Raw genomic sequence first — 17,106 nt, 5'->3', positions numbered from 1 at the left:
AATACACATTACAGTTATATTGCTACTTTTAAAAATAATTGTTCAATGGAAGAAAATATTTGTTCTCAACAAAAGATAAGGCTACAGAAGAAAAAAACCCAACATGCAAGTTGTACAGAGTAGCAAAAATGCTTTGTAACCAGGAACCCCCATGGGGTTTCCAGCAATGGAAGCAACTGTCTTCAGCAGACACTTCAAATTTAAATTGTTGCACAGGCAAGCTTACACATTGGCATCAAGAAATAGAACAAAGGAAGAAAACTGACTGACAAAAAGATATTCTTGTATAGCTCATAAATGCAAAAATTCACCTGATGCTCACGTGGACACGTGTTTTAGAACTATAGTGCTTTTGATGCCAAAACACAAGATTTAAGAGCATAAAAATCTTCAAGAAGACAATACTGAGATAGAACATCACAGCCTCCTAACTATGGTCACATCAGCTACATATGATACTTAGATGATTTAAAGATACAAACTCAAAAAAACTAAAGCAAAGAATGTCTGAGAACTAAAATGAATCACACCTAATGTACTAGTCACTTTGGTAGTTGCAGCCAGATTCTTGTCAGTGGTGCCCAGTGACAGGACAAGGGACAATGGGCACAAACTGGAACTCGGGAAGTTCCATCTGAACAGGAGGGAAAACTCTGGTGTGATAGTGGCAGAGCCTGGAGCAGGCTGTGGAGTCTCATTCTCTGGAGAGATTCCAAACCTGCCTGGATGTGATCCTGGGCACCCTGCTGGAGCAGGGGGGTTGGATGAGACAATCTCCAGAGGTCCCTTCCAAACACCACCATGCTGAGATTCTGTGATTCTAAGAGAAGCAGCCAGGCAGAAAAGCTTGCTGAGGTAGTTCTTCAGAAATATCACATCAGAGAGTAAAAACCCACTGTTCAAGTGTTTACTACAAATGTTCCCTGGTTCTCTGATACATTACACACAACTGGAAGTTGAGAGACATATGTAATTCTCTAAGTTTTTAAATCAAAGTTAAGCATGACTCATAATTTTCATTTATTTTTATAAGAAATATTATCTTTAAATGATATCCTAGATTATTTTTTTTTTAAAGTTTCACGCTTTCTTTTTTACCATAACTACACTAAGCAAAGTTAAGTGCAAAGACATCGAAAACCTCATAATACATTATTAGCAAACATGGAACTATTAGAAAGGAGAACTTACCCTTTTCATCAGCTTTGTCTTTTACTGCCAGAGTATCATTACTCAGAGATACTGTCTGGGAATTCAAAATGTCTGTTCTCATGCCTGGAAATTTTGGAGAGGAAATTAATCTTCCTTCATATGAATATAAATAAAGTCCTCCACCATCGACAAGAAGAAAATGCCTACAGAAAACCCAAACCAAACATAAAAGTAAATTACTAAACCAAGAAAATACAGTAATTTCTCGCAAATATAAATACAAATACATAAGAAAAAATTAAACTATTTCTTTTTATTTGGCATATCTCGCAATGTTCTTAAGAACTGGAGACCACAGATAACTTATATAAAACATACTCCAGTTCAAAAAAAGCAATATAAACCAACAACACCCCCCAGATTTTAGCATAACGTCAGAAGACCTACTTTCTTCCATAAATAATAATATAAATGTACATAACATATGAAAAGAATCATTACCACCATTATGGACCGACAGCAAATGTATCAGCTAAGCCTTTATTGCATGCACCCTGCCAACACAGTAGACTTTCTATTTCTAATATTTCAATGTGTGCTTATGTTGTATAACAGTTTTGGGAGGTGCACATTCACATCCAACAGTGAGCATGAGGAGAAGTGAGCTACCTTTCTGCTTGTAGAATCAAACTGACCGTTCCTTCTTTCAGGTCAAAGATTAGGGGGGTATTCCAGTTCTTTGTACTGGAAAAAAAAAATTAATAATTTCAGCAGTGAACTTCACAAAGTGAAGCTGAATTCACTAAGTAAAGCATACACATTTAAGTCATCTAACATTCCTAAAAAGAGAGGTTTTTAAAGGGAAAGCAGCATTTAGGAAGCCAAGTAACACGGGTAACTGTGCATTATGACCCGCTTCTGCCTTCAGTTTTGCATCCCCCAACACTAGCAGCAGCTGACCCAGGAGTCTTAGTAAACAGCAAAATTGTATTTATAGGAAACAAACATATTTTTAAACTATTCCTGAATTGTGGTTCAACTCTTTTGCAGTGATCCAGAGGTTGAACCAAGTCCCCCTCTCGTGTGTCCTGTTACAGGCTGCATTATTCTTCAGCATTAGTCATCTTGCTGAACCAAAAAGTGCCTTCAGGAGTATACTTTAAATTTCAGCATATGAAACAGAATATCATGTTCTTAAAACATGATGCAGGATTGAATCATTCCTATTCTACTCCAAAATAATGGCATGCCAGAAGCAGTATCCAAAAAAAAGGAGTCCCTAGATGGAGACACATACACACTTGCATCCAGCCACCATCCCTGCTGCCTCTACGGGAAAAGAAAGGCTGCCAAATTTTCGTAGCAAAACAAACAGGCTGTCATGGCACCAGCAAGAAGCTGAAGGAAAGGATGACAAGGGAGGGCAACTACACTCCAAACACATTTTGTTGTAGATGATGCTAGGTTCCACAAGATATTTCAATTAGTTAAAAAAAACCCCAAAGCACAACAACCAAATACAAAAACCAACAAACTACTGCACTATAAGTAAAATCTCTGCTGCTTTCTTACACCTGTTAGATCCACTTGAAAAAGCCCCATGAATTTGTTACTACTTACGAAAACACATAACACTGAAGAGAAGTTGAAACGACCAAATGCCCGTAGTTCAGAGAGGCCTTAATGACCCTGTCACGGAACTCCAACAAATCCACTGCATCGTTAATAACATTGTGCACCTGAGCAAAAGAAAACGTTGGCTGAATAAAGCAACAAAAATTGAAATGAAAACTAACTGGTGAAATATCATTTTCTTAGTATAAGTACGTGCAGGTAGAACGTATCTCCATGGGAATGGGCACTTTCATAGCACTGCTGAGAAGTTAAACTCAAATGTTCTAAAAACTCTGAATAAACAAGAGCTGGATGGAGTTTCTTAGACAGAAAGGAGTAACTAATGTGTAGCTGGGATACATAAGGTGTAAGCACAATATTATACATGAGCTTGAGAAAATATCCGAGATGAATGATATCTGAAAGTTTCCATTTTACAGCTCTGTGTTCAGTTGTTATTTAAATATTTGAAACATAATATTTCATTGATTCCACCAAAACGATACAGCAATATCCAGGGTTTGGATACTGATATGTTGTGGAGGTGCTGAATAGCTCCAGCATGGATTTTAATGCTACCATCCTTGGAAGTAAGGGAAATTCTGGTTAGCATCTTTGCCATTTCGGTGAGAATTTGCTCAAGCGACAGTGTTTCAAGAAAAATCACAGTCTGCCTGTAACCAACATACATTTTTGAGTACTGAGTTTTTAGGCAGCTAAACTGAAAGAGATCCTCTTATGACAGTTTTTATTATTTGCTCAGGGTTTGTTTTGTTTGTTTGTTTTAAGTTGTCACCATTCTGAGGGTGGTAACTTCTTTTTCATTTTCTCCATTATGCAACCAATTGCAAAACAAGGACTGAACTCTATTATGAAAGCGCAGAAACCATTTCCAAAGAGAAATTAATTGCAACGTCCAACACAGTAACACGTCCATCCACTTAGCTATTAGAGTACTCACAAAAAAAAAAGAATGCATCTAGAACTTTTTTTGTAGGCACTATTTTCCTACATAAATATATAGGAATAAAATAAAATCACTATAAAATAATAAGATAACAAAACTACTCTTGAATCAATGTTAGCTATACTTCCTCATTTGTTTGCATATTCAAACACCCTGGAGATTAATTCAGAGGAGCCCACGTGCTACGAGTCGATGTCTGGGAATGAAAGAAGAAATATGAATTTCTACCTGCTAATTTGTGTTCTGTGTTCCCAGACACTGACTCATGTTATCCCACCCACCGGAGCAAATTGTAACACAGCATTTCTGTTGTTACAACTTTTCCCAATTACATATTCAACATGAAAAAGAATCAAGACCAAAAAACATTTAAGGGCCTAATGAGGAATTTAGGAACTTCAGTTCGATATTGAGAATATTGGCCTGGTGTCCAATACCATATGTGTAATTTGGAAAATTTGTAAGAATGGAAATCTTATATTATCCCAGTGTTCAGAAAGTGAATGTTGTGAGTCAGTGTCTGGGAACACAGAGGACAAATTAGAAGGTAAAAAAATTTGTATTTCTGTACTAATTCCCAGATATTTGGTAACCTAAATGTGGATCCAGGCCAAAATTTTTCAAAAGAAGGATCCTAAGCTTAAGCTCCAGAAACCACATGTAGGGGCCTGTTTCATTTCCAGCAGTGCTGAGACTTGGCAGCTCCCTCTGAGGTCAATGCACGTTGCTCAGGATTCAGCTGGAAGCACCACGCAGGTACCTGTGTATGTTATATGATATATGAGAAATTTCTGTAGCTTTGGAAGATCTGAATCTATGCTGTAATACTATATGTGGTGCAGAAAAGCATATTATGACTCTTTACAGCTATAGTCAGCAACCAAATTTATCTGGAAATGCCCTAAGAAAAGGAACATTCATCAGGGCTTCATTAACACCAGGGAAACAGGGTTTTGGCCAATGTATTTGTATTGTTTTCTGCATAGACATTGTCATTACTCTTGAAATTATCTCTCTATTCTAAGTGGTCCTCATAGCCAATTTCATATGCTCTTCAAATGAGCTTTGCATGTTTTCTGGAGGCTAACATACTTCTGAGTTATGAAATTCTGGTCCACTTGGTGGTACGGCTTGGTTTACATGGATCTCATCTGTCGTACTAATGAGAATTATTTACACCATTTGTTAATTCTGCCCGTTTTATGATCTTGAATATTTTCAGTCATATTTACACAAGGAAAAATAGAATCACAGACTCGTTTTGGTTGGAAGAGACATTTAAGACTACCAAATTCAACCGTTCCCCTAGCACTGCCAGGTTCCCACTGACCCACGTCCCTCAGCACCACATCTCCACAGCTTGGAAACCTCTCCAGGGATGGGGACTCCACCCCTGCCCTGGGCAGCCTGGGAGGATTAAAAAATGCATTTTGCGTTAAAAATATCCTTTGAAAGGTGGCAATCAGAATACACAACTCTGAACTGTAAACATTACCTCCATGGTTCTCCTCTTAATTAATGTTACTTCAAAGTTCTTCCACTCCCAGCGTTGTTCCACAACATGGGCAAAAATGACATGTCCGTTTCCACAGGCTCCAGCCAGCTGAGTGCCATCAATAGACCAAGCGATACTAAATATGCTGCCAGTGTTCGGTTTCTCTAAAGCATAAGACCACTTGCAGAAAAAGAGAAAAGAATTCTTAATTTTTTTGGTACTTTTTGGAAATTATTTATTCTAATTAATAGAGTTGCAGACTTATAATTTTCTAAGAATCATCAATGAGCTAACATTTTATTACAGCTTCAAAAAGCAAACCAAGACTGTTAGATGTCTTCAGATGCCTAGATGTCTCAAGTCAGACTGTTGAAAAACAGGGATACAAAAAGGAAAACCATGAGGTATAGCAGAATGAAAAATACCACAACATCTGAACCACGTTAAGTAAAAGATACCTAGTCACAATACAGTTAATGTGGACTTAGTCATAAATCTGAACAATCACTATGTAAAAGTCAAGTGAACATCCTTGGACACAGGTGACACTGAAGTGTGATGCCTTCAGTTTATGGTGCGCTGACAGCATTTGCTTTTTTCCTTCTGATCCGTGGCATGAATGCAGTTAGGAGAGCAGCTTACATTTAGTACTAAATCTAATTCTGTTGCCTTTCAATCTTTAAATTTCCTCCAGTGAAGAACTTTGCTCTTAAATCCCCGCAGCCTTATGTACTTCTCTGAAGTTTAGCTGGATCCTTATTAATACACTTTTGACAAAAACTAGAGCAATTTTTCAACCAAGACACTTATTTTCTATTTCTTGCATATCAGAAATACAGCTCGGACAAATAATCCCAAATCTCCAAATAGATGTTTCCTGAAAGCGGATGACAAAAAAATGAAATGACCTTTTAACGATTTTTAGGAAGACATTAAACCAGGTTTAAAACAAGAAGTAAGTTTCAACTATCTCCTCTTTGGAACCATGTAATAGAATATTTATAAACATATTTAGCAATTGAAGAACTACCTGGATACTCAAATACATTTGAAATCTTAAGAACCAAATCAGTAGGAAAAAACATGTGATTGAAGTTAAATGTAGACATTGGATTCTCATGACTTTTGGATACATGATATTATACCAAAGGGAAGACAGCTGGAAGAAAATACTCACCTAATGCTTCTAACACATTTCATATTCTGATTTCTTTTGCAGTACATATCAACCCCAAGAAACACTGAGTCCGTCACACAAAGTTTTCATGTGATTTATATGAAACGAAATAAAAAAATCTGCAGTAAAATAAAGGTGTCAGATTTACATGTTCAATAGGGAGGAAACACAATGGGATGAAATTTGACCTCCCAGTTGTGCCATGTAAGATGACCTACTGAGTTCAGGCTCTTTTCCTGCTTCCGCACATCAGGGTGAGGGAAAGACAATGTCAGCACTGACTGAATCTCCAATTTCCAGCACTCAATTTTAAGGTTCCAGCTTCCATGCCTCTTGGCTGACAGACACACCACTCACTGCCCATAAGATCTGCACTTGGGGAAGGTAATTGTAGTTTTTGGAGGCAAGTCCATAACCTACTTACTCTTCTGTCCCAGCGGGATGAATTCTGTATGAAACACTCCATAGTAATTAAGAGCATAATATTTAACTGTGTCTGACAGCCTTATATGGCAAATGAGTAAGCTCTTGAGGTCGTAGGATGAATGATTGTAACAAGCACACTCAGAGAACGCTCTAAACGTCCTGCATCTGAGACATATTTTTCACAGCTGGCCAGATGTGATCTATCTGAGAACAGTTTGGAGAAGCAGTACTATTTCAAAACTGAATATTAGGATCCTCCCAAACAGACAAGGCTGTTTCCAAGGTCATTTCCCTTAGATCAAGAATATACCCATCATTCAGAATGAATAATAAAGGGGCATCAAGCCATCGACAAAGAACCAGCGTAAGGAGCTTGAAGAATGTGACTTTGGTGTTATTTTTTTATACATAGTAGATAAACTTCAGCTCTGAGAGAACGCCCTTTTTTTTTTAAGCCAAAGGGTTTTTGTTTGTTTGTTTGTTCTTCCCCTTCCCCCCACGAAACTGAAATAGTAACATATTTCCAGATTACAACCTAAATTAAAAAATAATATATATATATATATATAAGGCATCTACAAAGTTTTATTCTCCAGTTATTTTTGAAAGATGTCAGTGTAATTCGGACCACGGCAATGATTCATACTCTCCGTAGATGTCTGGTACATTTATCACATACACATAATGATACAATAAAAATCATTTAGCTCTCCATTTGTAAGATAGGAACAATTTTTTTAAAATGAAATAGCTGTTATGTATTTCCTAGGTACACTGAGTTAAGGAAAAAAAGGGGATATGAATAGGACCATATGAACGTTGTTCTACCATTAGCTGCCATACTATGGTACTGCTGCTTGGCTTATACTTTTCCTTTGTCATAATTAATTTTTCATTGAATTCCATTAACTCTCTCAAGAACAAAATCAGTAGTTATAGAAGTCCCATTATATTAAATAAATGCATAAAAGAAGTAACTCAAGCTTCCTCCTTCTGATTGCACAATGTAGTAGAAAAGATGAAGTACTATAGTCATGGAATACTGCCCGACTTCCACAGATGGCAACTGAGAAGGCTCCTGGGGCATCAGTGAAATGATTTCAATGAGCAGATTCAGAGAACTCTGTATCCCAGGAACAAGGACAGTCTTTCATATGTACAATATCAACAGTTCCTGGCTCAATATGAAGGATCTAGTTTGTTATTATTTCTGGACTGATTATAATCAATTACAATTGGTTATTCACATAATACCACAGCATCCACATTTGGAAAAAAACCCTAATAAAGATAAGAGTATATTTTCTTATATTTGAAATTCTAAGAGTAATACTGATGTCAGCTGTCCAAAGGACACTTGGTTGCTCCTGGTTGGTCTCTGTTTCAGCTCCATTTAACAGTATGTGGAGTTCTGAGCAGGGAACACTGACATAAGCTGAACTAAAGGCAGTAACTGCTGACCCTCCCCAGAGTCTCACAATCTACACAGCATACCTAACACACTCACTTTAACAATGGTCTTTGTTTATGACAAGGAAATGTGCAATGTCACCCACAATCCATTCCAGGAATCAGAGTGCAGAATGGACTAACAGCAAATAGATGCTCTTGTCCTTCTGTGCCCCAACTGATACACACCAAGCTGAGTGTACTAGAACCAGCCTCTGATCCAAGACTGACAAAGAAGTTTCAGCTTGTCTGAATCTGAGTACCTCTATTTATTTATTTATTGTACTGGAGTGAAGGCTCAGTTTTCCTTGTGCCCAATAGAGCATTTCACATTAGTGCTGAGGTAGCTGACATCTGAAAATATATCATAGCCTGAATGTCCATGAAATGGTGGCAAACAGCTCCCACCACTTCTGAGTGATGAACTTTAGTGTAAACTGCCTGGAAGCTTCTCATCAGAAAACAATTAATTTTCTGATGTAATGGAAGACAAATTGGATTTTACAAGATTACAAAAATCAATTATCCGAAGCAAATTCATACTTAGATGCATTGTAAACACCTGAATATGCACACATATATCGAATTAGTTTGTGGGAAATACATACGCTTATCTGTCCATATACACCCCCCCTTCGCCCTGATATTTTAGTGGGTATAAAATATTATTATATTTTACTATATAAAACTTACTGCGTTTCCAGTTCCTACCATACAGGGATCTACAAAAGGTTCTACAAACCAGTGATAATATACCTAACTGGAGGTAAGGAAATCCAGTGCTACAGGCAAATATAGGGCAGTTCACCTGAAGAAGAGAGGCTATCCTTGACACAACTATTGAAATACAAGACTATGAAGGGCTCCTGTTGCTTTCTTAGACTTCTGTTGAATTTGACCCCAGTAATTAATATGAATTATCAAGAACTAAGGCACAAACTCCAGGTGAGGTGTTAAGTTCTGTATTAGAAGAACAAAGATATGATATCTAAAATTATCCTGAAATCCAAGCATGTTCTCACAATTAGTAGATCCAAGAACTAAAAATAGGATGAGACACTGTCCCATGTAAGTTCTTAACCTTAGAAAATGAAACATGATGTAGTTCTTTAAATAGATTATTACTACCATAGATGAGCCACATGTTTTCATTTTCCTGCAGAAGTGACATTAGGCAACTCCAACAAATTAAAATACGCCAACTTGCAAAGAATTGCTCAACAACATAACTCCATGGGAAACTCATCTGTAACATTTTTTTTCTTTCACTGAGCTACAAAGAATTCAGCATCATGACTGTTAATAAAGGTAGATGAAACAGAGACAGGTCAGAAAACAACTCTTATTTTTGTTACACTGCCAAATACCTATCTTTGTGAAATGAGACTAAAACTAAATGTAATGGGATCAAAGCTCAATGTAACTTTAGAAAACAGGTTTACTTGGGTTTTCATAGTGCTCTAGTTTAGGCCAATTCAGCAGTATCAGATTAATATGAAAACATGCACTGCGCATATTCATCTTCAAAATCTTGCTCTCTTTTATATTCTTCTAATATCTAATGTTAATTAAAGGACAGATTATGTTAATTTTACAACAGTCACACAATCTACTCTCCTGAATGAAAATCAGGGCTTTAATGCTAAACAATTAAATTACTTTTAAAGCTTCCCACCTGCTACACTGTACTTTTAAAATTCTTAGATGCTTTCCCCCCTCCTCATTTGTCTATATTTTAAACAAGGTAAAAAGGACAAACACTGCCAACATTTTAAGATCAGACCACCCTTGGACATCAAATTAATGTAATCGACTGTCATTAAACTCAGGTCTCTATCTTTGAGAAAAAGCTGAATAGAAACATGTTACCAGAGAGCTCAGTATTTTTTAGCCACAGTGCCAGACTCACACTTATTCTAAATGGGGTGGGGAGTAGTTGTTACACTAGGGGAATGTTGTCCTTTGTTTTCGATAGATACTAGGCAATATTCCCTGGATTTTATTAAGTTTTCAATATTTTTTTTTTTTATAGAATTTTTAACAAAATCAGACATTGCATGTAGTAAGCCATGGAATATAAAGAGTCACATGTAACAGAGTAAGTCAAATATACAAATTACCTGTGTAGTAAAATGGCCACAATTCACTGTGACAGAGAAATTTTGCAGAAATGCACATTTATAAACATAAACTTACAGATTTATGCAGAGAATTGCTTTCACTACAAAGCATTTGCTAAGCATAGTGATGAAATCAAGGTAAAAGCAAATCAAAGGGCAACATGTAGCAGTTAAACATCAAATTATTTATGAAAAGAGACCATTGATAAACATTATCAGAAAAATAAGTTCAACAAGAAGAGCACAATTACATTGGAAAATGACAACCAAAAATCAAACTGATCAATCCCCATTAACAGTAAATAAATCATTAACAGAAGAAAAATGTAAAAGGCCCCCTCAAAACAAACATATAAATACATTCAGAGTCATTAAAATACAAATCTGATGTCCATCTTTGCTAACTTTTGCTGGCAATTCTAAAAGGATTAATCTGACCAGTGTTTTGCTTTAAAGTTTTTTTAAAATCAGTTCTCCTTCCACTCCCTCCAAGGTACTGGGAAGGCAACCTGTCTGTGGAGCAGATGGGTACGGGCCCCTTTCTAAGACAGTTCAGTGGGAGTGGAGTGGGGAAGGAGGAAATCAGTGAATTTCAGTCATTCTTACCATCTCTTACTGTGTAAATATTTTGACCTGATCAGTAATGTCAAGGGAAGCATGCAGAGCCACAGGAAATAGCTTACATAAATGAACTTTTAAAGCACTGCCCTCCATCTGAGCGATTAGATGCTGAAAAGCTGTGAACACCAGGAAGGCTAAAGTCTACCCATCAATAAAGCCAGCTTTACATTTTGATATATAGACTTTAAAATTAAACTTAGCGCTCTCGGCAGGATTAATGATCATGAGCATTAAAGCAGGCAACAAATTTCAACATCAGATAAATTTTGTTTGGTATTCTGTAGGATAGTCATAATGATTTTTTTTTTTTTTTACAGACATAAACCTATGGGAGGAAAAGTGATTTTTAAATGAAGAAACAAAGTGTCTAAAAGTTACTGTTAGATTTGTAACTTTGTTTTTCAATGAGCAGCTGCTAGAAAAAAGTATCCAGGTAGAAAGAATTGGAGAACAGAACGTAGACTAAGAGAATTTAATTTAATTATGTCCCCAAACAGAACACATATGCAAGAGAAGAGTTAATGATATATATATCGCCTGATGGCTCCCTGAGGAGCAATTTACCAATACAGCTCCATTACATCAGACATAATAAAAATGTCTATGTTGACCAGTAAAAGCCATGTCTGGTTCTCTTCAAACTCCATCATTCTGGTGGTATGTGAATCATTCTTCCTTTCCTCTCACTACTAGCAAAGCTACTTCTTTAGTAACTATTTACATTCATATGTCAGGAAAGAAACTTTCATGAAAAACCATAGCTTTTGAAGATAATAAATCATCATTGGTAGCTGCTGAACAGACAAAAGCATTTGGCACTAGCTACTGTACATGTCTTTGTTTCTTTAAAAGTTGAGTAATAAACCAGGTAAAAGAACTCTTAATTTTATGAAAAATAAACCTATCTGCATTAAAATTTCAAACAAACTCCACAAGACTGTTCAATATTAAATGCTGATGAAAACATGTCGGTTTTCAGCTAGCAGGAGTTGGAACCATATTTATAGTAAATTATATTACATAATTTCTTACAGAGCAAGAAAATCAGTGAGACCCCGGGGATCAGAAACAAAGGCTTTATGCTACAAACCAGCACACATGACAGCAGAAAAAGAAAACCAGTATTTTTCTTCCTTTTCTACTGCACCAGTCTTTGCCACACTTCAGCATGAATCTGTGTTGAGTGCAAAATGCAATTTAAATTGTTGGCCTCACCCAGACAAATGCATATTTATCTGCGTTTACCAGTTGGTGATATAGGTCAGTGATCCCAGTACTAAGGAAGGAGATGGAAAGTGGTTGTGGAGGAAGAAAGCATGGCTTAAAGTGCTGTGTTTAGAAGAAAATACAATAGTCTGGTCTGATGGTTTACAGCAATATATGTTACATAATATAGTTCAACACAGACACAATTATATAAATTGCTTTATATAAAATTTCTTCAAGATAAGTATCACTAAATTTGACTTACACATATCAAGCACCAGAAATTTTTCAAAGCAAATAAAGGGAAAGAAAACGCAGAGAAAATAGAAGCAATCTCTGCTCGAAATTTAATGTCTAGCTTACATGTCTGTCAGTAAAGATCAACACCAGAATCAGTATAGAAAGTGAAATATGAAGACTCAGATCTTATCCTGCATGGCTCTTCTTTTACAATTATTTTAAGGCTCTTCTTTTAAAATTATTTTAAGGCTCTTCTCCATGAATAAAATACTTGAAACACATGGTCCAAGCTCACAGTATGCAGAATTGTGCTCTACTGAAGATGCCCAAACCCACCACAGAGCACACTGTTTTCCCAATCTGAGCAAAAGGGCAAGAAACACAACAAGAGAAGAGGTAGAGAATGGGACAGTGAAAGTGTCAAAACAGTAAGGTTCAATGCAATAAGTCTGAACAAAAAGTTTCAGAACCATGGGAAATTCACAGAGACAGTCAGGTCAATCTGTGCTCTGGGCTAACTAAGGGTACCAACGAAGGCATATGAAATGGCATGAAATTAGTTTGGATTGGAGACCAAGTTGAAAGAAAAAAACCAAAAACTTAGTCAACAATAACAAACTGGGAGTAAAGCTTCAAGTAAAAAAAAAAATTAAAAATAAAAAAGAGAACCAAAGGTATCATTTCCTTTCTTCTCCCTCAGCAATTAAGAAGTAATAGAGATGCTCGGATGACTTTAGCTGGAAAAAAGCTGTGCCCTCTCCAGCCATCAGAAGTAGAAACATGAATGGTCTCTCTGCCCCTCTTTCACTACTGCTTTAGGCTTAAAATTTCTAATGTCTGACAATTGCATTTTGTGATCGCCTCATGAAATGTGCTTGTCAAACCTTAGTGGGTTTTTTTTAAGAAAAAAGCCTAATAAAAGCACAGGACATGGTTGTTCTACCTCTTTTTTTTGAGGCAGGTCATTGTTACACTCTCCTTTGCTTTTTATGGTTAATAACTGAATTTTATGATTGCCTTGGAAGAGAGGCTTGTAAACTCTTCATGGTTTTAAGGAAAAAAGCTTATAAACAGACAGAAAAATGTACTGTTCAGAAAAGCAAAATACTATTGAAGAAAAATTATTCAACTCAAAACATACTTAGAAGTACAGCTAAGCAGATCAAGAAGAAAATAACTCAAGTCAGACACACACAGCAGAAAGGTGCTGCAAGTAATGATTAGTTTTTGCTAAGAAAAATACCCACCTGTACATGTACGTCCTCAGGAATATTCACTGTATTACCAGTAAATCTGTAAAATTCCACTATCTCTCCGAGGTGTTACCTACCCCAGTTTTATCACACAGACGCAAAGTATGGAAAGACCCCACAGCAAATAATTCTCCATCCACAGCCCAGGCGATGGATGTTATAGGATAGTCCTGGGGCTGTGAGCTGTACAGCAGACGGCCATAACTGTCCCAAACCTTTTAAAAAAATTAAATATAGAAACACAGAATCATTCTGGTTGGAAGAGACCTTCAAGATCAAGTCTGGCCGTTAACCATACCTACATGAACATAGTTCTAGTGTATCTTTATTTATTCTAGAGTCATCGTTTTCCCCCACGATCACAGAAGTTGCAGTAAAACTCTCAAAGTTATTTCAGTGCCTTGTAGTGTAACAAGAAAAATCACTTATATTACAGTTAACTTTACATTAAAGGTCGTTATTAATCAATATTGGTTTGTTGAATGCAACAGACTTTGCTGCTATGGTAAGCATTACATTATTCTGTATAGAATATTTTGAACTAATGAGGTTTGTTTCCTGCAAATTACTGCAAGTCTGTAAAATAACCACAAAGTTTATTCTATCTGCACTCATTTCCCAACAGCACAAGGATCCTCTGCAAATTTCCAGACCAAAGAGATTTTCTCATGGATTTGAATCAACAGAATACCAGTAAGCCAATTCACTGAGTCAAATCATTTGATTTTAACAGTTTGATAATGTTGTGGGGGTTTTTTTGGTTGTTGTTTTTAGTTTTGCAATTGTGTATTTTTTTATCACAGCCATTGTATGCTTAGAGACTGGTAGAACCAACATATAATACAATTAAAAATAAGTTCCCACCTTAAGGGAAGAAACACGATGTGTGCTTTCTGTTTTGGATATGGAATATGCTAATAAAATTCCTAAGGGATTCACTAATGCTCATGTAATAGAAACCAGCAGCTTTATCTCCTCTAATTTTTATATGCCATTACCTTTTACAGTAGATGTCATAGGTTATATTGTTTCAAGTAATCGTTTCTATATTTCTACAAAATTTTTTTACAAAGTTTGTTTCATTTGCATTTTACCCATTTGAGTTAAACTTGAGTTAATTTTTGGGTTTATGCTATTAGACACAGTGAGATATATTTACAAATAATATACATAGGGTAACAAGTTTTTCTTGAAAACTGAAAGACTTCTAGTTTAATTTTGAGCTTCCAAGTATTACCACAATTAGAAAGTGTCAGAATATCCTAATGCTTAATAGACCTTTTTTTTTTTGTCATGTAGTTTCCCCTAAAAAGTTAATCAGTACTGACCTTATATTTACAATCTTCACCTGCAGAAAGAATAAGATCATTAACTGAGTTCCAGTCGGTTTTTAAAATCAGTCCATCGTGGGCTTTCCACTGAAATGGAAAAAAGAATATTAAACATAGATGCAACAAGTAAGTCTGACAACTGTGTTTAACATTTATCATTCATCATTTACTAGCACTCAGACTCCAGTACAGAGCAGGCTTTCCAACAGTAAAAATGCACAGATGTCATCTCTTCTGAAGAAAAAAATTAAATCCAGCCTGAATGAAAACACAACAATCAGCCATAAAAGCATGTTCTGAACAATTGCTCCTGTAGCTTTCTGCCTTCTGTAACTGAATAGGGGAAAGATTTCTGTATCTTTTTGGTTTTTACTTTATTGACAAAGAGGGAAATGCATTAATCACGTGCCTGAAGAATATCCACAGCAGAAATTGTCAAATTTTGTTTAGCTTAGGGAAACGAACAATCTCCTTATTTTCCAAAAAAAAAAAACAAAAGAAGGGGAGAAATGAGCAGTACACGTTGCATAGAAAATTTTAGCTCAAACATTTTATCTTGGGCAAAACTCTAGGTAACTGAAAAAGGTTTTCACATGGAAGTGTGAGACCATCTTAATGATACCTGCAAAACTTTAGCATTTGGCTGAAGAGGTTTAATAATCAGCTGCTTCCCTGAAGTGTAGAGAACTTTTTCAGAATCAGGTCCCCAGGCTACAGAGTACACTGGTGTTCCTGCAGTCAGACAGAAAGAAAACGTTTCTTAGGACTTCCCTGATCAAATTATGCAGAAACCACTATAGGCACTTCAAACTGGCTACTTAAAATCATACAACAAAAATGCAGGAATGGGAGAAAGCCAAACTAGGGGCACCCATTTGTCCTCCACATTCATTAGATTGCACTTCAGGCCACATTTACTGCTTCACTTCACATTTTAGATAGCCAGAGGAACAAAAGTTAGACACAGACACAAGCCAGAAGAACAGCTCTCTAGGCTTCAGCTCACATGCTGCATTTCCTTCCACCACATAGAAAGAAGTCCTGGCAAATTCACTTGAAGTAACCATGAAACACTTCCCAGTTTCAATGGGGCCACCCTAAATTGAAGTCTGAACAAATCAGCTCTGTGCAAAACCAAATCACAAATTGATAGCTTGTTCAAGAGTACATCTGGGTTACTGAAGATGTGTACGAGCTCACTACTTCTGTAGTTACCTCCTCCTCTTGTGCTGCACCCACTCATGATTTCAATGCATCACTTAAGGCCTGTGGATTGTATTGCAAGGGCTGTCCCAGCAGACTCTGATTACATTTACCACTTGCCGCTTCATTCCACGCTCTCTTTCAAGACACCTCTGGAAGAACTAAAATTGCCAAATTTCTTCCTCTGTTTTTTTTCAGTTAAAGCATCTTCATAACTAGAACATTTTGTTTCTTTGGCTTTGTTGAACTGCTTGTATATACTCCCCATTGTTTTTGTTTCCTCATTAAAATCTGAGCAATTTATTCCAAGATATAGGTGAGTAAAATAAGATGACATTAGCCTTCTCACATTTGAGTCACTTTTCATCTTTAAAGGCTTCTCTCACACAATGTACTGATCCCCTGGTCATGGTTAACCAGGCCTCTGCAAAGATTTGTGTTGACCTTTCCATTTGTAACATTTTCTCTGTTATATCCAAAAAGCCCTTTGTGGCCAGTTTGCTTTTAAGGTCTAACTGGATTATGGCGTCTTTCATTCAGTATTGTGGTTTGAGGCTTGGAATGGGGTCGTGACCTTCCAGCAACTGGGAGGACCCCGGGTGGGGGTGAACCATTGTATTCCCTCCCCTTCCCACACACACTCTGATAAGAGGCAGGGAGTGGGTTCTCATTTCACTCCTGTCTTGGAGCTTGGAGACGGAGGTTGTCCTTTCACTCCGTGGGACCCTGCAACCATTTCTGAGGGGTTTGTACATTTTATTTTTTGTACTTTTCCCCAAATCTTTGTATATATTATTTTCCTTACCTCCCTTTTTTGTTTTCTGTTCCTTGTTAAACAATATACTTCATTTT

General features: G+C 36.6%; 1 protein-coding gene across 1 annotated transcript in view; it reads right to left on the bottom strand.

Moving 5' to 3' along the window:
- The window catches only part of IFT80 (intraflagellar transport 80), a 38,256-nt gene that overhangs the window by 12,211 nt on the left and 8,939 nt on the right, over positions 1-17,106 (bottom strand). Inside the window, exons 3-9 of the mRNA XM_008947360.1 lie at positions 15,674-15,783; positions 15,049-15,138; positions 13,798-13,935; positions 5,229-5,408; positions 2,773-2,891; positions 1,822-1,896; positions 1,192-1,355 (exon numbers count right to left, since the gene is read on the bottom strand). Coding sequence (XP_008945608.1) covers positions 1,192-1,355; positions 1,822-1,896; positions 2,773-2,891; positions 5,229-5,408; positions 13,798-13,935; positions 15,049-15,138; positions 15,674-15,783 — 876 coding nt within the window. The remainder of the gene's footprint in view (positions 1-1,191; positions 1,356-1,821; positions 1,897-2,772; positions 2,892-5,228; positions 5,409-13,797; positions 13,936-15,048; positions 15,139-15,673; positions 15,784-17,106) is intronic.

The sequence above is a fragment of the Merops nubicus genome, unplaced genomic scaffold, assembly GCF_000691845.1.
Source record: "Merops nubicus isolate BGI_N331 unplaced genomic scaffold, ASM69184v1 scaffold19639, whole genome shotgun sequence".
NCBI lineage: Eukaryota > Metazoa > Chordata > Aves > Coraciiformes > Meropidae > Merops > Merops nubicus.
The sequence above is the reverse complement of the archived record's forward strand: the minus strand, read 5'-3'. Positions and strand labels throughout refer to the sequence as shown.